The sequence below is a fragment of the Schistocerca piceifrons genome, chromosome 4, assembly GCF_021461385.2.
Source record: "Schistocerca piceifrons isolate TAMUIC-IGC-003096 chromosome 4, iqSchPice1.1, whole genome shotgun sequence".
NCBI classification, from domain to species: Eukaryota; Metazoa; Arthropoda; class Insecta; order Orthoptera; family Acrididae; genus Schistocerca; species Schistocerca piceifrons.
The window spans coordinates 487,707,892-487,730,735 of NC_060141.1; the positions used below are offsets into that span (position 1 = coordinate 487,707,892).

Genomic DNA, 22,844 nt, shown 5'->3' on the forward strand with positions numbered 1-22,844 from the left:
GCATGAGGAAAAAATTAATGATTTCAATGCAGTTAATCAAAATGCATGGGCTAATTATTCTGAACAACATTGTCAATGCTACATTACATATGAGAAAAAAAGAAGCTTAACACATTGTTCCAGTGAGATTCAGAGTTTGGATTATTCACTAAAAGGATGAGGATTGTGGCGGATCTCACACTGTTTGCATGCATGATATAGAGGAGCAAGAGTTGTGACAAGTAGAAGTTGATCCTGACAAATGCTGCTGCTGAAGGGAACAAATTATGCTCTTTCATTGTCAACTCTTTGTGGTCAGTTACTTTATCTGTATCACTTAGAACATGTGTAATCTCTCACACCACAATTCAAAATTACATTTCAGCTAATTGATTTTAAGATAGAGCACCGAAGATCTGTAGTTCACAGTTTCCACTTTGTTTATACATGACATGGGATTCTCACAGAGTGGAATAATAAATTACAATAACCACATGTGGGAAGATGAAAATATTCAAGCCATTCTGGAAGCGATGCATCAGGTTTGCTCTAGCATCAATGTATGAGCAGGAACTGTGGATGACAGACTTGTAGTGACATACATTTTACCAGAAATATTATCAGGTGCCGTTTATCACCAATTCATGTTCAATAATTTGCCCTTGCTGTTAGATAATGTTAATTTGGTGAAAGACAACAGATATGGTTTTTACACAAAGGGGCATCATCCATTTTCCTATGTCTGGTACAGTAATACAATAAGAGTTTTCCCAAGGTTTCTCTAGATTGTTTTACACAAACGCAAGACTGGTTTCTACTATGAGGCCGCTGTTGAATAACAGTCCTATCCCTGAGAAACTAGACCTGTAAGTATGTAAATGTCTATCAATTTGTCCAATATCCTTGTAAACATGCACCACAGATGAATAAAACTGCTAATGCCTCTACTTCACCTTCAGGCTGCTGTCTCGGGGTGTAGCAGTGGCGGAGAATTTGGCACATCATATGGGACACCTCAGGTGTCACTTGTTTTGCCCAAGGGCTCTGCTTCCAAGGCACCTCCTAATGCACCCGACGTGGTTGATCTGCCCTCATATCAAGGTGAGTGACAGGTGGTAACATGTTTGTATTGCTTGAGGAAGCAGGCCAATGTGGAAGCTGGTCACTTTGCCTTGCCCATTCACCCTGTGAGTGGACAGGTGGCTGCTCCTTCAGCAAGGTCTAAGCAGCCACATGGGGGGAGGAGTTTACTAGTTATTGGGAACTCCAACATTAGACGCTTTATGGAGCCCCTTAGGCAGTTAGCGTTCAGGGCTGGAAAGAAAGCCAGTGTGCAATCAGTATGTCTGCCAGGGGGCCTCATTTGAGATGTGGAGGTAGCCTTGTCTGTGTCTATCAAGTGAGCAGGGTGCAGTCATCTGCATGTTGTGGCTCACTTCGGCACCAACAGCACATATAGTATGGTTTTGAGATGATCCTCAGTTTGTACAAGCAGCTGGCAGAGGTGATGAAGATTGCTGGCCTCACATGCAGGATGCAAGCAGAGCTCACAATTTGCAGCATCATTCCCAGAATTGATCGGGGTCCTTTGGTTTGGAGCCAAGTGGAAGGTCTCAACCAGAGGCTTCGTCGACTATGTGATGGTCTTGGCTGCAATTTTCTAGACCTGCATCATAGTGCGGGGATTTGTAAGACTCCTATTGATAGGTCGGGGGTGCACTACACAAAAGAAGCAGCTACTCGGGTAGTAGAGAACTTGTGGAGTGCACATGAGGGTCTTTTAGGCCAGGCAGTAGCTTGAGGTACACTGATGAACATCTGCCAATCAATATGCAGCAAGGGAAGTCAAACAGCATTCAGAATAAAGACAATTCAATGTCACAATTTTATCAGCAAACTGTCAAAGTATTCGTAATAAAGTTCTTGAGTTTACTGCCCTCCAGGAAAGTTCTCGCACTCATATTATTCTTGGGACCAAGAGCTGGCTGAAACCTGAAGTGGAAAGCTCCAAGATATTAAATGAGCCATGGAATGTATATTGGAAAGACAGATTAGAGGCCAAAGGAGGGGGGAGTATTTATCACAATTGGCAAATATATTCACTCTATTGAGATCGAAGTTGAGTGTGATAGTGAAGTCATCTGGTCATGTATAACAGGTGTATGTGAAACCAAGTTAATTGTTGTATGTTTTTACTGTCACTTGATTCTACTGAGACAGTTCTAGAGTCATTCAAGAAAGTCTATGGTCAACAGCATGTGAATAACTAGATAATGCAATACTGGTTACAGGTGACTTTAACCTGTCGGGTATAGAGTGGGATGTCTGTGGATTCATTGCAGGGGGTACAGACAGACAGTCATTGCAAAATACTTTTGAAAATGTTTTCTGAAAATTGTCTTGAGCAACTAACTTGGCAGCCCACATGCAGTGGAAATGTCTTAGACCTTGTAGCTACAAATAGGTCAGACCTTATTGAAAACATTAGTATAGGCACAAGGATTCGTGATCATGATGTCGTTACAGCAACTATGATAATGTAACTTAATAAATCAGTCAAGAAGGCTAGGAGAGTGTTTCTTCTAGATAGAGTAGATAAGCAGTTATTAATGTCTCACTTAGACAGTGAATTGGCATCACTTAGTTTCAGTAAGATGGACATACAGGAAGTTTGGGCAAAGTTTAAGCAGTTTGTAAACTATGGTCTGGAGAGTTATATGCCTAGTAAGCAGATAAAGGATGGAAAAGACCCACCATGGTTTAATAACGAAATTTGACAGATGCGAGGAAGCAGAGGCTGTTGCACTCTCTGTTTAAATGGGACTGCATAAATGATGACAAGCAAAGGTTATTAGAGATTCATGCATCTGTGAAAAGATCTGTGTGTGAAGCATACAACTACTACCACTGTCACATCTTAGCAAAAGATCTGGCAGAGAACCTAAGAAAATTCTGATCTTATGTAAAATAACTAAACAGGTCTAAGGCTTCCATTCAGTCCCATGTTGATCAATCTGGTGTGGCAGTTGAAGATAGCAAAACAAAAGCTGAAGTTTTAGATTTCATGTTCAAGAAATCATCCACACAGGAGAATCATACAAACATACCAGCATTTGACTATTGGACAGACTCCTGTAAGGACAACATAGTAATGATCATACCTAGTGTAGAGAAACATCTGAAGGATTTGAAAACAAATAAATAACCAGGTCCAGATGGAATCCCAGTTTGGAGTACTCTACGGCATTGGCCCCTTTCCTAGCTTGCATTTATTGAGAATCTCTCGCCCAGCACGAAGTCCCAAGTGACTGGAAGAAAGCACAGGTGACTCCAGCATATAAGAAAGATAAAAGAATGGATCTGCAAAATTACAGACCAATATCCCTAACTTCCATTTGCTGCAGAGTATGTGAAAATATTCTCAGTTTGAATATAATAACCTCTTTTGAGACCGAGAAGCTTATGTACATGAATCAGCATAGTTTTAGAAACCATTGCTCATGCAAAACTCAGCTTACTCTTTTCTCACATGATATACTGAGGACTATGGATGGAGAGCAGCAAGCAGAGTCAATATATCTATATTTCTGGAAAGCATTTGACATGGTGCACCATTGCAGGCTGTTAACAAGGTACAAGCATATGGAATAAGTTCACAGATAAGTGAGTGTCTCAAAGACTTCTTAAATTATACAACCCAACATGTTGTTCTCGACAGTGGATGTTCATCAGGACAAGGATATCATCAAGAGTGTCCGAGGGAAGTGTGATAAGACGACTGTTGTTTTCCATATACATAAATGATTTGGCTGACAGGGTGGGCAGCAATCTGCTGCTGTTTGCTGATGATGCAGTGGTGTTTGGTAAGGTGTCGAAGTTGAGTGACTGTAGGAAGATACAAGACAGCTTAGGCAAAATTTTCAGTTGGTGTGAAGAGTGGCAGATAGCCTTAAATGTGGAAAAATGTAAGTTAATGCAAATGAGTAGGAAGATCAAACCTGCAATGTTCAGATACAGTATTACTAGTGTCCTGCCTGACTCTATCAAGTCATTTCAATATCTGGACATAACGTTGCAAAGCGAAATGAGGTGGAACGAGCATGTGAGAGCTGTGGTAGGGAAGGTGAATGGTTGACTTCAGTTTATTGGGAGAATTTTAGGAAAGAGTGGTTTCCCCTGTGAAAGAAACCACATATAGGATGCTGGTGCAACCTATTTTTGAGTACTGCTGGAATGTTTGGGATCCATACCAGGTTGAATTGAAAGAGGACATAGAAGCAGTTCAGAGGCGGGCTGCTAGATTTGTTACCGGTAGGTTCAAACAATACATAAGTGTTATGGAGTTGCTTTGGGAACTCAAATGGAAATCCCTGGAGGGAAGGCAGCATTCTTTTTGAGAAACACTATTGAGAAAATTTAGAGAACCAGCATTTGACCCTAACTGATGAACAATTCTATTGCTGCCAAAATACATTGCACATGAGAACTGCGAAGATAATGTACAAGAAATTAGGGCTCATATGGAGGCATAAAGACAGTCGTTTTTCTCTCGCTCTAGTTTTGAGTGGAGCAGGAAAGGAAATGACAAGTAGCGGTACAGGGTACCCCCCGCTACGCATTGTACGGTGGCTTGCAGAGTATCGATGTAGATGTAGATGTACTATCACCACCACCACCACCACCACCACCAACACCAACAAAGCAACCACTTCCATGCAACAGTCATTTAAAAAGGGATGGAATGGTTGAGATCTGATAGCAGGGCCTCCTTCATTCATTTGATCAATTGAAGGCAGTGATGTATTCCACACCCATGAATGACATGCCCTCTTTGTAGGAGCATGTCTACCATGCATGTCACTAAATCCATAGTCAGATAGATGTGTTGAATGAGTTGATGATTTTTTGAGAAAGAGCACTGCAGAACATTTAAGATTGGGTAATAACTAGATGTAACACCTGCTGCAGTGTCAAATGACAGATGGATATCATAGGACAGAGTGATCCCTATCTCAAGAATTAGGTATGTCTACAGGACTTTTTTAACCAGTACTCTTGCCTGTAAAAAATAGGACACTTTTTTAAACACTCTGTATGTGACTCCATTTTTGTGTAAATGGGAGACAGGGAGATTATATCAAACATTGACTGCCTATTATGTACATGAGATTTTTAAAAATTCTAAAATGAAATAAAAATATGAAGTTTGCACTTTGAAAACTTAAATGACTGGGAAAGAAGGGCTTTTATGCTATTTATGATATATGCTAGATATATATGACTGAAAACAATCCCTTGTATTTACAAAAATGTTTTAACAATATAAATTATTTTTGCTACAATCAACTGTCAATACTGTAATCTAAGTGAGTTTTACTTACTTTTGAGGAAGATATTGACATCTTCCAGCTGTGGTATATTGTCCTCCCTGAAAAAAGAGTATTGCCTTAATTTATATATTCAATAGAAATAATTGATAATTTGTTAATTGTTTTATGTTTACAATCTTTGCTACATTCTAATTTGATATAATCTAAAAAAAATTCACACACAAGTAGATAGGCTGAGGAAATCATGGAGCCTGAAAAAATAAGAATTAAGTATCATGTCACACTGAGCAATAAATACTATGCCTTACAACTCATTGAATGTACTGTGTCAATTAGGAATCTAGAAAAACACAGATTAATAGTACTGATAGTACAGATCAGCAATTGAATATATTTTAAATTTAATCAATCAATTAGAGAACTAAGCAGAGCTAACTGAAGAGTTAGAGAGATTGTTGAGACTTAAATATTTATTTCATACCACATACTGCAAAATCCATGGAAACTTGTTTGTAGATTACTTTGCGTTCAATGGCTTGGATGCAGAAGAAATACTAAACTGTGTATCTAACCACAATTAACAATCAGCCATCTTAATAAATTACATTTTGATAACCACACTGTAATGCAATATGAAATATAATTTGTTGTTGTTGTTGTTGTTATTGTGGTCCTAAGTCCAGAGACTGGTTGATGCAGGTTTCCAGGCTACTCTATCCTGTGCAAGCCTCTTCATCTCTGAATAACTACTGAAACCTCCATCCATTTGCACTGCTTACTGAATTCATCTTTGGTTTCCTCCCTCAGTTTTTAACCCCCTACCCACACACACTTCTCTCAAATATCAAATTGACAATTCTTTGCTGCCTCAGAATGTGTTCTAACAATTGATCTTTTCTTTTAGTCAAGTAATAGTATCATACATTATGCAATCTACCCATCTAATTTTTCTAATTCTTCTACAGCATTGTATTTCAAAAGTTCTACTCTCCTCTTTTCTGAGCTGCTTATTGTATGCACTTCACTTTTGTACAATGCTTCAGAAAAGACTTACTACAATTTGGTTTTGACTAATAGATAGACTGATCCTTGAGGAAGATTATGGTTTATAATTTATAAATATTTTTTGAAACTTGTCTGAACTATGATGGAATGAAGTCTGCCACCACTGTGAAAATGGCCGTCTAGCAGTTTGGCTACCACAACACTAGACAGCAGTGAAGCTTGAGCAGAATCCATGTCAGGCCTATTGGTATAGCATGTGGCTGAAAACTGAAACATTGCATGATCAAATGCTGGTGGGATTGTGGTTATTATTATTATAATAATAATTATTATTATTATCATATACCTTCCTATTACTTCAGCCATCCCCTCTGTTCAGGGCATCCTCGTCTCGTACATGACAATGCTCCTTTATTTTAATAAAATCGTCAGTAGCAGAACATTGTGAGAACTGTGGCTCTGACATTGATTTTAATAATGTACATGTGCTGTCTAAGGAAACCTACATTTATAGAATAAAGGTCCGAGAAGCAGTTTAAATTTCCAAGAATGCATGTAATTTCAATAGACAGGACGGCTATAGGCTTCCAGCATTGTGGCTCCCTGCCATCAAGGAATCGAACATGCGGCCGTGGTTTGTGAGCAATACAAACAATGCGCTGCAAGTCACCTCTGCAGACAATAATATTTTGGGTAAACATTCCCCCTCTCTTGTTCTGTCCATTTTACATGTAGCAAATGATGATGGATGACCAATAGCAGCAGGAGGAATTTCAACCAATAACCCTTTTCCAGTGCAAGTGTGGAATAGTGCCTTTCTATCCAATGATGATGGGTCACCAATAGTATCCACAAGAGTTTAGCCAGTAATACCCCTTTTTATGCACCAGCTTGGTAATATTAGCCTAAGATAATGGCTCACCAATGGTAGCCACAAAAATTTTAACCAATATTTCCACTTCTCCAGCACAAATACAGGAAAACTCCTTTTTATAAGAGAAAATGACTCTTGTCTCTGACAGTGTTCTAGCAGTAGTGGACACTGAAACATCCTGAAGAAGACTCCAGTAGAGGGGTTGAAATGTCAATTACTTCAGAAGGAAATATGATATGGCCTAACAACCCAGAAGATTTTAACTTTAGTGACAATGGCCATGAAAACCCACAGACTTACATAAAACTCCTTTATTTTGTTGATGTGGCCTTTCCAAGACTGTCGTGGTCTGATGCATTTATGTCTGTCAGGTGGTTTCCATTCGAAAATCTTCTTTGGTCACTGATGATCTGGCATTCTCAACAAACGCCTATACCACTAATGATTTTCCTTCAATTCTACACATGGCTGCCTCAGTTTCCCTCATTTCACCCCTTACTTCAGCATTAGTTTTTTCCTCAATTCTGCTCCTTCACAAATAATCAATTTCCAAAGGTATTACTCTTCCTTTGGGGTCAGGATTTAAAACTCATATTTCTGATCCACAGCAAAGGACAGATTCAACCATTGGCATACTCACTCTTTTCTAATTGTCATTGGAAATGTTCTTGTTCTACCAAAAAGAATTCATATACCTTATTACTTTTCTGCTTTGTTGTGTTCTGCATTTTACTTCTATATTGCCCAATCCATTTTTGTCAATATATGCCCCTACATATTTAAATTTTTCTACCTGTTTTATAACTACTTCATCATTGATGTAAATTTCAAATGCAGTGTCACTATTCTCTATCAAATATTTGGTTTCTGTTAGGCTCATCAGTAGTCCACATTTGTCCTATTCATGGTACAAACATCATATCATAAACTCAAGGTCACATTCATTTTGTGCTATAATGATTTGATCATCAGCAAAACCTAACTAAACACATATACATTATTAACAATGGTTCCCATTCCTCCACAGCTGCTCTTCCATCTTCAGAGAGCCACCACCATGTATAAGATAGTTGATATACTGCAACGTATCTCAGACCTTTTGTGGCATTAATAGGTTCTTATAATTTTGACCTTCTTTCAATCTGTACCATATTATCTCTGTACATTTCAGTAATAATCTGTAAAAGACAGTTTTTCATATCTGTATCTTTCAAAGCTTCCTAGAGTTTTGTATAGAGTCTGTGTCGTGAGCTTTTGCTAAATCTACAAAGGCAATGTGTAACTCCACTCCTACCGCTATAAATTTCTCCATTTGCTGTTGTAGAATAAAGAGGTTATCTGTACAGGATATGTTCTACTATTTAAAAACAGGACTTGTTCTGTCTGAACCCACGCGGGTTTCCCCATTATGGTTGCCAACATTCTGCTTTATTTTCTCATATGTAATTTTGCCAAATATGTGGCTCATTTGACAGTTCACTCTAATGCCTCTGTAGCATTCTGTATTCCCCTTCTTGGAAGTGGAAAACATGCATTATCTTTTACACTGTCCAAGCCAGTGAAGAGAATCTGGAGCGCACACGGTACAAGCTCTTTCTCCTGAAGCAATTCAACATAAAGGAATTATTTCAACAGAGATTAGAGTATGAACTAAAAATTATGCCAGAAGATGACAATGTTGATAAGGGAATATGAGAATAATGAACAAGAAATTATGAAAATTGCTCTGGATGTACTGGGGACTTAGAGTGAGAGTCCTGACAAGCAAGATCTTCTATGTATGTCAGAAGAACCTAAGATGATGATTTGGGAAAAGAAGAATTTATACAAAAATGGTAGTCTACTAAACCACATCAAGATAGTCATAATTACCAGACAATGAATCAAGGGTTAAGAAGCAGAATTAAATCAAAGAAGGGCGAGGTGTGGGAACAAAATGCATTCAAATTGAGAGTTTATAGGTGGATCACAAACTCAGAAGTGTGGAGGACAGTTACTGCTATGAAGAAAACAGCAGTAAACAAATAAGTAGACAACTTAATTCCTTTAAGGGAATACAAAAAGGATCATACAGATCTTTTAATTGAAGACAGAACCCAGTATTCAAAAGAGAAAGAAGATAAGACTGAAGAAACTGTTTTAAATGTGATCATTATGATTGAGGAAGTGAACAGTGCATTAGCTCAAATGAAGAATGGTTGATCACCTGGTCCTGGAAATATTCATGTGGAATTATCAAAAACTGGAGGACACCATTTGAAGAAAAGTGCAATGCACAATATGAACAAGCGTTGTCACACTGAGTTTTCACTGTATTTTAACCTCACATACAGTCTCAATGAAGTGGACATTCACCAGAAGCAGAACATGGTTCAGATTCCATGCTAAGCTGTGTGTCTCACTTTCTCAAAGTGGAATCAAAGTCCATTTTGATGGTGTAGTGCTAACTGGCATGGTAGCTCAGAATAGTCAGGGGACTGGCAACCCTCTGTAACAGGGAAAAAAAGAAAAGAAAGAAAGAAAACACTGACTGAAGTCTTCCCCATGGGAATTTGAGAGGTGTCATGCAACTTACACACAGAACTGAAGACAAAAAATGTTGAAGATACAGATAGATACAGCTAAAAAAACTGTGCTAAGGCATGGGACTAGCAGTTGAAAGATCATGGGTTCAAATCCAGCCAGACTACAGTTTTTTATCTCTGTTTTCTTAATTTGACTGTCACTTTTCAATGATGTGGAGATTTATCAGAAACAAAATGTATTTCAGATTAACCTTAAACTGTAGGTCACATTTTTCCAGGAGGATTACTGGCTAGGGAGAAATATGTCACTCATGTGATGTCCAGTCAAAAGACTTGCATGAGAACACTGAGCCAAACAAAATTATTGTCAGAACCTGTGCATATATAGATACATTCTCCATCTGAACAAGTTGTAAATTAAAGTTACCTACCTACTTTTTCTGCCTAAAAATGAGGGCTAATCTCAGGAACTACTTTAGGGATTTTTATAACATTTTCATTAATGGATATACTGACTCACAAGGAAAGTTTGTTTATATAATTTACAAATATTTGGTGCAAATTGGCTGAACTATGAGGAATTAAAGTATGCTGCAAAATTTTTTCTGTCTGTATGTGAAGCCTACTCTCAGCAACTACTGTAGAGATTTGATACTTACAGTGGATTGGTGTGACTGCACCACTAACAAATGAGTGGCCATGGAGGCGCAATATCTTTGATGCACAAATAGCTTGTTACTGGGTTGCTGTTGGGCAGTCTGCTCATACCTTTAGGCACTGCAGTATGCTAACAGTTGGCATGAGCTGCTTACATCATTTAAGTTATATGAAAGTGATGATTCAATTAGCTACCATCATCCTCTGATTTTTAATCATAACTCAACACAGTGCCCGGTATGCAAAATTTCCACTACAGAAAACAAGTTATCTGGCTGTAAATACTTAGTGCCACATGTGGGAAGCTGTGGTGGGTTACTAGTGAGGTATAACATTAATGTTTCTTTTAACTTTTTGGGAATGTAAGTGTCTTGCTCTAGGTTATATGGGAACTTACTGGAAATTATTGTAGTGTCAATCAAAGGTGTTAATCACTGTGAAGTTTTTAGAAGCAGATTTTCTCTTTGATTAAAGAGAGATGTTTTTTTGCTAATGATGCTCTTTTAATGGTATGGACATTTTGAACTTATCGTTTGTTTAATGATTTGCCTCTTCACATCTTTGAATCAGTTCCACTTGACCATAATATCTGAGAAATAATTCTACTTATCCAGTCACCCTTACAGAAAATATAATTTGGATCTTCACTACCGATATATTGTGTATCTTAAGTTATAATGCTCATGGTGTTCAACTGTGTAACCTTCCCTAACACAAAAATAGGGTACCCTATAATTATCATTTAACATTTACCTGCTCAGAAATCTTGCAGTATTGCCAGTAACTTGTAAAGTACTTTTTGTAGTATACTAGTCCAGACAACAAAACCATCTCTTTCATGATTAACAGTGAATGGTATTTTCCATCATAAGTCATCATCAGACTAACTTCTTGAGGACACAAACTACACAACCACATTTTACAAGGTAGCACTATCTGTGCTAGTTAGACTTTCATGAATACAAAGGTGTTCAAAGTTAAATATTTTTACATATGTAACCTTGTTCTTCCTGTATGAGGAACTTGTACTTAATATAGATGTGAATCTTGTACAAGAATCATCCACAACTGTTGCACTATTCACAGTGTCAAAATAATTATATTTTTTGCCAGTGGATGACAACACTACACACAATATTTTATTTATATTAATCTATAAATATTTTCCACTGATGAAATAACATTGATGCAAGGATAATGCAGTGCCACTGAGTGAATTGTGAATGTCTTCTGAGTTGTATCTAAGATCTAATCTAACTAGTGTGTGATTTATTTCTTGTTAAACAAATGCTACAGATTTACTATAGTTGTTGAATAAAAACTAAATGTTGTTTGGTACAGAATGATTTCTAATACATTTTTGAAATTTAGTGTCTGACCATTATTACATACCGATATCCACAATACTTCACAAGTTGAGGCCAGTTTTCCAAGTATTCCTTACATGCGTGGACAACATAGAGTTTATGCAGCTCCCGAAAAACAGTACCCCTGAAACAAAACGTTATTAATTTTCTACAAATGTTACAGATATATAAATATACTTATTAAAAAGAAATTGACATGACAGGTCACAAACAATTTCAAAAATACAAAAGTTAATATGTTAAAAAAAATTATGCCTTGAATATAATGATATTTTTATGACTGTGTGTGAGCAGCCTTTTTTCTGTTAGTAAGAATAATGAAGACATTTGATTAAACTGATGCTGTATGACCCTAATTAATAAAGTGACAATTTATGGCTTATCAAACTGAAAGCTTTGGTTGGAGGAGTTCACAAACCAAAAAGAATTTTAAATGACTTAGTTCAAAGGCAGGTTTGTATATTTAAAAACATGCACATGTGATGGAATTTTTCAACCTACCTTCATATGTAAAAGATTCAAAAACAGTACCATGCTATCTGCAGAGGATGTCAATTTATTCATTAAAGGAAAAATTGAGGAAATATAATTACTACCATAACAGAATGAATATGCAAAGATCAGCACATTCCTCAAACTGGGGAACTATCAAGAATGGGGTTCCACAAGGGTCAGTCTTGGGCCCTTTGTTGTTCTTAATATATATTAATGACTTGCCATTCTATATTCATGAAGAGGCAAAGTTAGTTCTCTTTGCTGATGATACAAGTATAGTAATCACACCTGACAAACAAGAATTAACTGATGAAATTGTCAATAATGTCTTTCAGAAAATTAGTAAGTGGTTCCTTGTAAACGGACTCTCACTGAATTTTGATAAGACACAGTACATACAGTTCCGTACAGTAAATGGCATGATGCCATTAATAAATATAGACCTTAATCAGAAGCATATAGCTAAAGTAGAATATTCAAAATTTTTAGGTGTGTCCATTGATGAGAGATTAAATTGGAAGAAACACATTGATGATCTGCTGAAACGTTTGAGTTCAGCTACTTATGCAATAAGGGTCATTGCAAATTTTGATGATAAACATCTTAGTAAATTAGCTTACTATGCCTATTTTCACTCATTGCTTGCATATGGCATCATATTTTGGGGTAATTCATCGCTGAGGAATAAAGTATTTATTGCACAAAAGCATGTAATCAGAATAATAGCTGGAGTCCACCCAAGATCATCCTGCAGACATTTATTTAAGGATCTAGGGATGTTCACAGTAGCTTTTCAGTATGTATACTCTCTTATGAAATTTATTATTAACAACCAAACTCAATTCAAAAGTAATAGCAGTGTGCATAACTACAATACTAGGAGAAAGGATGATCTTCACTATTCAAGATTAAATCTAACTTTGGCACAGAAAGGGATGAATTATACTGCCACCAAAGTCTTTGGTCACTTACTAAATAGTATCAAAAATCTGACAGATAACCAACAAGTATTTAAGAAGAAATTAAAAGAATTTCTGAATGACAACTCCTTCTATTCCATAGAGGAATTTTTAGATACAAATTAAGAAAAAAAAAGAAAAAAAAAACAAACAAAAAATTATTAAAAAAAATTAAAAAAAAAAACAAAAAAATAAAAAGTTGTTATATTAACTTAATTATGTTGTTAAATTAACTTAATTATGTCATGTATTGGAAAATTTGACTCGTTCCACACCATTACGAAATATCGTATTCATGATCCATGGAACTAGTATTAATCTAATCTAATCTAATCTAATCTAGAATGCACTGATTCAGTTTTAAGTGGTTTACTGACAGACTAACAAAATAACAGTCTGTCTGCACTTCCATATACAAAATAATAACATACAAAAACATGTGGGGACAAGGATTATCAAATAATAAAGAGCATTTTTGAAACTTAATTTATTGGCAGTCATATTTAATACAATCTTAAATAGACCTCATAAGTCTCTAAGGACAAACAGCAAAAAATCACGCAAACCATTTTTAAAGAATTTAGTACATTATCCTAATCCTCCTCAGCTGCTCCAGAAACAGGTTTAATGTGCTATTTCATCCCTTGATACCAAGAAAGCAGCTGATGGTGACCAAGTAAGAAACCAGTATTCCTCTTATCACCAGGCCTTCAAAAATCCATGACATCTTGTAATGTTATCAGATGAGCAATATCCTACGCAAAATCTGACCTTCATTCCCAAAAGTAGAGTTCTATCACATGCCTTGCATATGCAAAGTTCTAAACCATCCCTTCGACATCACCAATTTCGATACACCATCTCACACACCATTAATGTATGCACTCAGGTGTAAGCCCTGTCCGTTTTGGTCTCCCGTCACCTCCTACAGCCACCCTTTCATAGGCATTTTCTACTCAATCAAAGATAAGATCACATGTAAAATCAGCAATGTCATATACCAGCTGTACTGTAATTACTGTACAGCATCCTATTCAGGTATAGTATCTGACCAGCTGTGTTGACAGCCTGGTTGCTGGCTGTATCTACATCAAGTTCATGGGAGAGAATATGTTCCATTGTAACAGTTACTAGGACCTATTCCCTGTTCCATTCATGTACAAGGTGCAGGAAGAATGACTGTTTAAATGCTTCTGTGCATGCTGTAATTAATCTAATTTTGTTTTTCTGATCCCTGTAAGAACAATACTTAGGGGTGGTAATATATTTATAGTTCCATCAGTTTAAGTTGATGCTAGAAACTTTCTAAATAATATTTCAAGAGACAATTTGCATCTATCTTCAAGCATCTGCCAATTCAGTTCTTTCAGCATCTTTATGACACTCTCTCATATGTCAATATTAGATAGGTGTACTTTTTGTTCCAATTGATCCATAGTGAGGAGATCCTCTGGGATGTGGACTGTGCCAGAAAACAAGAATATGCAATAAATATTTGCAAAATAAGAACAGATATTCTAATATACCTTCCACAGATACCAAACGCAATTGCCCTTGTTAATGTGAACAGCACTTACTTACAACACTCACACTACTGCACAAAACCTGTACAGAAGTCAGATTGTATGTAATACTCACTTTATGTGATATGATTAACAACGTATGTGCATCAGTCGGTTCTGCTAAGAAATTCATCAATGGATTACAAGGAGTTGGCCACCAATAAATCCTTTAGACATTTCTCAAACTGAACTTTCATGGGTGCTGGCATGTCATTGAAAATGTGCTTTGCTGAACAGTGGAACGTTTATGAACCAAAGTAAGTGACTTTAAATCTTCATGAAATTTATCATTATTTTTAGTGTTGATTCATGAACTGAGCTGGAGAGAGAGACTTTCAATGGCAAATTTCATTAAGGTGTAAATATATTGGGAATGAGAAGTTAGCATCCCCAGTTCCTTAAACACCCCGCTGCAGGGCATTCTTGAGTTCACAGCAGATATAATTTGTATTGCTTAGTTTGATGAGGTACCCCAGAAAATTATCCCATATGCCATTTTGGACCGAACATAAACATAGTATGCTAGCCTTTTATTTTTATATCACCTATGTCTGGAAACATTCACATACTGAATAGAGATTCATTTAGATGATTTAGCAGTTCTGTGATATACTTCTCCTACTTAAATGTATTATCAAGCTGTATTACTAAGAATTTCACACTGTCAACTTTTTCTATCTGTTTGTCATCATATTTTAGCCAGACACTGGCAGGAAACATTTTACAAGTTCTGAAGTGCATATAGTATGTTTTTTCAAGGATTAGTGGCAGAGAATTGGCTAGGAACCATTTATTGACATCCATGAAAATTTCATTAGTTGACCTCTCTATGTCTATACCAGATTTAATATTTATTGCAATGTTTGTACCATCTACAAACAAAACAAACTTGGCATATAGTAATGTTACTGATGAAAGGTGCCTGAAAAAGTAAGAGTCGTAAGATGGAACCTTGGAGGACACCACATGTTATTGTTTCCCAGATGGATGATGCCTGATAGCTTAATACATGTCTCTTTCCTGTTGACATCCTTTGTTTTCTGTCAGAGGTACAGGCTTTGAACCATTTTGCAGCATTTACTGTTACACTGTAATATTTTAATTTATTTGTATGAATATTGTGATCTGCACAGCGAAATGCCTTTGATATATCTCACAAGATACTGGTAGCCCGTAATTTATGTCTAATGAGTTAAGTACATTCTCACTGTATGTGTAGATAGCACTCTCAATATTACAGCCCCTTAGAAATCTTAATTGTGACCTGGATAATACTGTATTTGTGGCCAGATGGTTAAGAAGACAGCAGTATATTATCTTTCCTAAAATTTTTGAGAATATGGTCAAAAGTGAAATTGGATAGAAGTTTTATGGTATTTCTTTATCTCCTTTCTTATAAAAAAAGCTTAACTTCAGCATATTTCAACCATTTAGGATATATTCCACTGATAAAGACTGGTTACACACATACAGTGTATTATAAAAAAAGCGACAGACCAGAACACAAATACAATACAAATGCACACATTGGATTTCAAGGAGAAATACTTATTCTTGCTGAAAGTCAAGGCCGAAAAATAGCAGAAATGTTGAAAAAACTACAAGCTAATGCAACAGGTATAGTTAAGCCGGGTGCTCCAATGAATGAAATCACACACGACTGCAAAACACTGGCAGGCCCACTAACTAAAAAGGATGTTGTTTTAATATTTGGTGGTGCAAATGATGTCTACCAAAACAATGCCAGAGAAGCCATCAGATCTGCTAGAAGGGCCCTGAATAATTTAAAAAATCTAAATGTAGTGTTATCAAGCATACCACTCGGAAAAGATCTAGTTCCAAATTTGTGTGTAAACAACAAAATTGAAGTCACGAACAGAAAACTGGAAAAGATTACCAAAGCCTTCCCAAATACATTGTTTTTAAAACTTGATGGCTTAGAAAGAGTGCATTATACCGGACATGGTATGCATTTGAATAATATGGGAAAGCAATATGTCTGCACACAAATAAAAAAGCTCATCTGGAAATTTATTAACAAGAAATATGATGATCCTATTATATTACAAATGGAAGCTGAAGACCCAACACAGTACTCTAATATGTTTATAGATACGAAGGTAACAACCACGGCACCTTCTCTAACTATGAAAGCTGTGCCTAAAGGACTAGTCCAACAGCTTCAAGAACCAATGTAATAACAAATGCAGTACAGCTCACTCCTGCTGGAACAAGCACACAGAAGTATGAAAGAAAGATCAATAATTCAGGGAAACACTCCACTATTACAAGTAGTTGCAAGAATAATGGAAAAACAAGATCAGTGCAGCCTACAGTGACAACCAACATACCAAAGAATGGAAAAATGAGCTTAAGACCAAAACAACCTTCAGGAATGAACCAGGATTTTTTCTACCCCAGAAAAGGAAAAGTTGCAGTATAGAACTTTCAACAAATGTGCAGACAACCAACTTCTCTATGACCAGTTCGATAAAACAAACTGTAAGCGTAACTAAATCTAGGATCCCATCAAATTCTTTTCAAGTTATGAATCTAAATATTCAGTCTCTAAGAAATAAATACCTTGAACAAGCAGTTGCTTTAGATGAGTTTAACATTGAGTGCTTGTGTCTTTCGGAGCATTGGTGTAGGGAATATGAATTAAACATCATTATTTACCCTTTTAGACTAGCTAGCTCTTACTGTAGGGAAAATGCCAGAAGTGGTGGTGTCCGTATTTATACAAAAACAGGGATAAAATTCAAAAGGAGATGTGATATTGAAAAGTTAAGTGTAGAAAAGCATTTTGAAGCAGCTGCTATAGAGTTGTATGGTAAGCAAAGGAAAATGATAGTAATGATTGTGTACAGGTCACCATGTGGAGATGTAGATAAATTTTTTTCAAAACTAGAAATTATGTTAAACATTGGGTACAATGAAAAAGCTACTGGGCTTCTTTGTGGGCATTTTAATATAAATCTTATGTGCAATAATACGGTTAAAGATAAATTTCTGAATATTTTACAGAGTTTTAACATATTACCCCATGTAATAGGTCCTACCCGAATATCACACACATCACATACTCTCATAGATAATATATTCTCAAACATAGATTCCAATGAAGTGGAGGTAAATAACACTGACCTTGGTTTAACTGATCACAATGCTCTTGTCCTTACCGTTCCATGTGAAAGAAACTTCTTGCCACACTTATAAAAGAATTTTTTGTAAAGAAAACTGCACACATTTTTTTAACTGTCTAACCAATGAAAGCTGGACATATGTGAGATCAGAATCAAGTGCAAATAATGTGTATAATACCTTTTCTTCTATATTCACGTTACAATTTGAAATGTGTTTCCCTAAGAAGTTAGTGAGGTCCAAGTCTTCAGAACAAAAAGCACGCAAATGTTGGATAACTACAGGCATTAGGATTTCCCGTGTAACCATGAAATGACTGAACCAAGAAATTAAAACTTGCTCAGATCCACAGTTTGTAGAATATGTGAAAACATACAGAAAAATATACCGAAAGGCAATAGCAAAGGCAAAGTTGTTACATAATGACCATTTAATCAGTAACTCAGACAACAAACCACAAACTATATGGGACATTGTGAGGAATGAAACTACTACCTGGGGAGAAGAGGAAGAAATAATACTCAAAAGCAGTGAAAATTGCAATATAGAAAAGAAGGAAATGGCAAACTATATTAATAACTATTTTTTAAATGTACCACATTCACTAAACTTAAACTCCACAAAACAAAAAATAATACATGCTCCAAGGGTTGCTTGCAGCATGAATATTCCTTCAACAAATGAACAGGAAGTAATTAGAGTGATTAGAAGCTTAAAACCAAAAATGTCAGCAGGTGTTGATGAAGTACCAGTTTCAATCATAATAAGGCCTGCAGTGCAGATTGCAAAACCTTTAGCACATATTGCAAATTTATCCTTTAGTGAAGGTGTGTTTCCTCAATGACTGAAGATCTCAAAAGTGAAGCCACTACTTAAAAATGGAGACAGTAATAAAATAGAAAACTACCGTCCCATATCACTTCTTACTGCTTCCTCCAAAATATTAGAGAAACTGATGAAATTGAGAGTCACTAGTTACCTAGGCAATAATATTGTATTGTATTGTATTTATATAGCAAAGGCAAAGTTGTTATATAATGACCATTTAATCAACATGGTTTTTGTGCAAAACGAAGCACAGAAACTGCAGCCATAGACTACACCCAAGAAATAATTAAAAATTTGGAGAAAAACAAAAGTGTAGTAGGAATCAATTTAGATCTATCTAAAGCTTTTGATACAGTCTGCCATGAAATCCTCCTTGATAAGTTGGAAGCAGTAGGTATTAGAGGAAGAGTTAAAATGTGGTTTGAGTCATATCACAAAAACAGATCTCAGATTGTAGAGCTCACCACTGTAAATTCAAATCAAAAAATAAGATTAGTTTCAGAAGCAAAAGAAGTTCCTTTAGGAGTACCCCAGGGCAGCATCTTAGGGCCACTACTCTTTCTCATATATGTCAATGATTTACAGCTACAATATGATAAAGCCAAAATAGTACTATATGCGGATGACACAAGTCTGATAGCGAGCGACTTTAAAAACTAGTTACAGTCAACTACTGACAAAATCCTAAAAAGTATTGAGACTTTGTTCAGTGCAAACAAATTTACACTCAATGCAAAGAAAACAAATTACATACAGTTTGGTAAAATGATTCAGGATGAAGACATTAATCTAGAACTGGATGATAGACTAATAGAGAGAGTGCATTTTGCACAAGTGTTAGGAATGGATATAGATGAAGCTATGAATTGGAAACACCATGTAAAATTTCTTACACACAGACTTAACTCAGCCTGCTTTGCACTGAGAGTTATTGCAAATGTTTGCACTTTAGAAGGCATCAGAATGTAATACTTCAAATACTTTCATTCTGTTGCCTCATTTGGAATAGTGTTCTGGGCCAGCTCAAAATCTGGGCTGTTTGAATAATTACCCACACTCCGACACAAGATCACTGCAGACCTCTTTTCAAAAAGTTAGGAATACTTACTCTGCCATCAGTCTGTATACTTAAATGTGTACTCTTAACCAAAGCTAATCTAAGCAATTTCCACACAAATGCAGACTGTCACAACTATAACACAAGGAACAAGAATGATCTCCACATAGAACAAGTAAGAGGACACGAACTCAGAAGCATGTAAGCCACATGGGCATTAAGCTCTATAATGCACTGCCTCAGTACATTAAAGATTTAAAGGATGATACAAATTTTAAATTGGAACTTAGAAAATTTTTAACTGATAAATGTTACTACTCAATAAATGAATATCTTGAAGACCAAGAAAATGACTTTACAAACTAATCTCCAAAATTTTCTATCTTCATTTGTTTCAGCTTTTATTATATTTTACCTTCTATAGTACTAGTTATATACTGATACTGAGAAACAAATTACTATAAACCATTTATGTGGAAATAAAGTGTGAGTTTGCTGTCATTTATTATAGACAATTTCATTTTGTGCATTCTATATTTTAATTTCTGTGTATGACAAATCTAATATCATTTGTATGATGACACGGATGCTAAATACATAAATAAAATAAATAAATAAATTGTTGAACTATACGAGAAAACATAAATTAGTTACAAACTGCAGCGTGCACACACTTTATTCAACATGTGAATGTCACTACAGATACTCGGATTTAAGTTATGACATGTTCATTGGTGATGATGTGGCATAGATGAATAGCTATATTGTGCATGATCCACTGAAGTGATGGAACATCAATGTTGTTGATGACTTCCTTAATGTCTGTTTTCAGCTCAGCAATGATTTTGGGGTTATTTCTGTACACCTTGTCTTTAATGTAGCCCCACAAAAAAGAGTTGCATGTGTTAAAATCCAGGAAATATGGTAGCCAATCAAGGCCCATGCCAGTGGCCTCTGGATACCCCAGAGCCAGAATGTGGCCCCCAAAGTGCTCCTCCAGGACATCAAACACTCTCCTGCTTCGATGGGGTCAAGTTCCATCTTACATGTTGTCGAAATCAGGGTCACTTTGGGTAATGAGGATGAAGTCATCTTCCAAAATCTCCACGTACTGTCTGGTAGTGCTATCAAGGAATTTTGCACTGATTATTCTGTGACTAGACACTGCACACCACACAGTCACCCATTGAGGGTGAAGAGACTTCTTGATAGTGAAATGTGGATTCTCAGTCCCCCAAATGCGCCAATTTTGCTTATTGAAAACCCATCCAAATGAAAGTGGGATTCATCACTAAACCAAACCATGCTTTCACATACTAATTCACATCATGCCCCACAGCCAACTGTGCAGTTTGAACATCCTAATGCAAACCATTCAGAAGTTATGGTGATTTTATTTCCTATAGTTCAGTAAGTGTCACCCTGTAACTTACAATGTCACTAAACTCAGAGGCACAATGCTTAATTATCTTTGATGATATATTATCATAACCACCAGATTATTATTATTATTTTTTTATTTTAAGGATTTTATGGTGGAGATTACTTCTACTGGTGATGTGAGGGTCATACTTATATTATGGTAGTTATTTGTAATGTCTTCTCTGAGATATTCCATGGCAGCATCTACTGAACCTGAAACCCTATCATTTCAGTAACAGTTATAAAGTGCTTATTGAAAAGTTCAGCAACACTGCACATATCTGATAGCCATGTTGCATATAGCTCAATGATATGTGCTCTTCTTCACCTCTGGTTCTACAAATCTCTTCATTCACTATTTCCGATATTGCATTTGCTTTGAAGTATACATTACTATCTTTAATATTTTGCACTATGTTTTGTAATGATCTATAGCATCTACATCAGAACTATTTTTGACTATAGACATAGTTTCCTTAGTGTCTTACAGGATACCATTATTCCTTGAGTAATCCATGACTTTTTTTATAGGCTTTGGTCTAATCTGCGTTAGTTTTTGGTGGAAAATGGGTTTTAAATAAGTTACGGATGTTATTAGTAAAAGTGTTGTGTGTCTAATTCATGTTGTGAGTATTGTACGCATCACTCCAACTCACATGTTTGAGGTGTTTCCCACAACAATCAATTTTTGGCTTACTGACTGCCCTCTTGAACTCTGATTTAGTAGCTTTTATATGCTGATTAGTATTTACAGTTAGCAATATATGTCATGGTCTGAGAGGCTACTTATTATTGGTTTTATAATATAATTTTGTTCATTAGACATTTCTATAAAGATATTGTCAATTGCTGTCTTTTAGCTCTTAGCTATTCTAGATGGAAAGTTAACAATATGAATTAAGTTGAATGAGAGTGCTACTGACTGCAATAAGTTCTTATTGGAAGAGTTTTCAAGAAAATCTACATTAAAATCACAGCAATCTCAAATTCTTTCCTCTTTGTTGTTAAATACACCAATAGAGCTTCAGAGTTATTAATGAACAGATTAATATTACCTGCTGGTACTCGGCATACACTACTGTTATGAACAATTTATTATGAAAATCTACTTCTGTTGCACCTGCTTCCATATGCTGTTCTGGGCAAAATTTATGAATGTCAATGTTATTAAATTTATGACAATTCCTGATGAATGTGGCAACTCCTCCATCCTCCATTTCTGCCCTCAAAAGTGAGAAGCTAACACAAATTCTGCAACACTTAATACATCTGTACCAGTGGTGACATGATGTTCAGAGAGGCAGATTATGTCAACTAGGTTGGATGACCAATTCATCAATGCAGATAAGTAGTACATTAATTTTACTTCTTAGCCCTTAAACATTTTGATGAAAGACATTTCACTTTGATTCAGATAAACCTGGGTGGAAATTAAATTTCTGCTGAATGATGAAAATTTTCAGCCAACGACTGTGATTGCTGATCCAGTGTGCCAGAATTATGCTGTCTAGTTTCTTTCTCAAACTGAAGGTTTGTTCCAATCCTGACCCCTCTTAGAACTTGACTTCTTTCTATCCCACCTGTCCTAAAAAAAATGTGTTGCTTCAGCACCTGTAACCACTGGAATCATACTACTCATG

At 36.0% G+C, this 22,844-nt stretch overlaps 1 protein-coding gene across 1 annotated transcript in view; it reads right to left on the reverse strand.

Moving 5' to 3' along the window:
• The window catches only part of LOC124795371 (tryptophan 5-hydroxylase 1), a 283,255-nt gene that overhangs the window by 47,804 nt on the left and 212,607 nt on the right, over nt 1-22,844 (reverse strand). Inside the window, exons 7-8 of the mRNA XM_047259377.1 lie at nt 11,763-11,861; nt 5,361-5,407 (exon numbers count right to left, since the gene is read on the reverse strand). Of these exons, the coding sequence (XP_047115333.1) occupies nt 5,361-5,407; nt 11,763-11,861 (146 nt within the window). The remainder of the gene's footprint in view (nt 1-5,360; nt 5,408-11,762; nt 11,862-22,844) is intronic.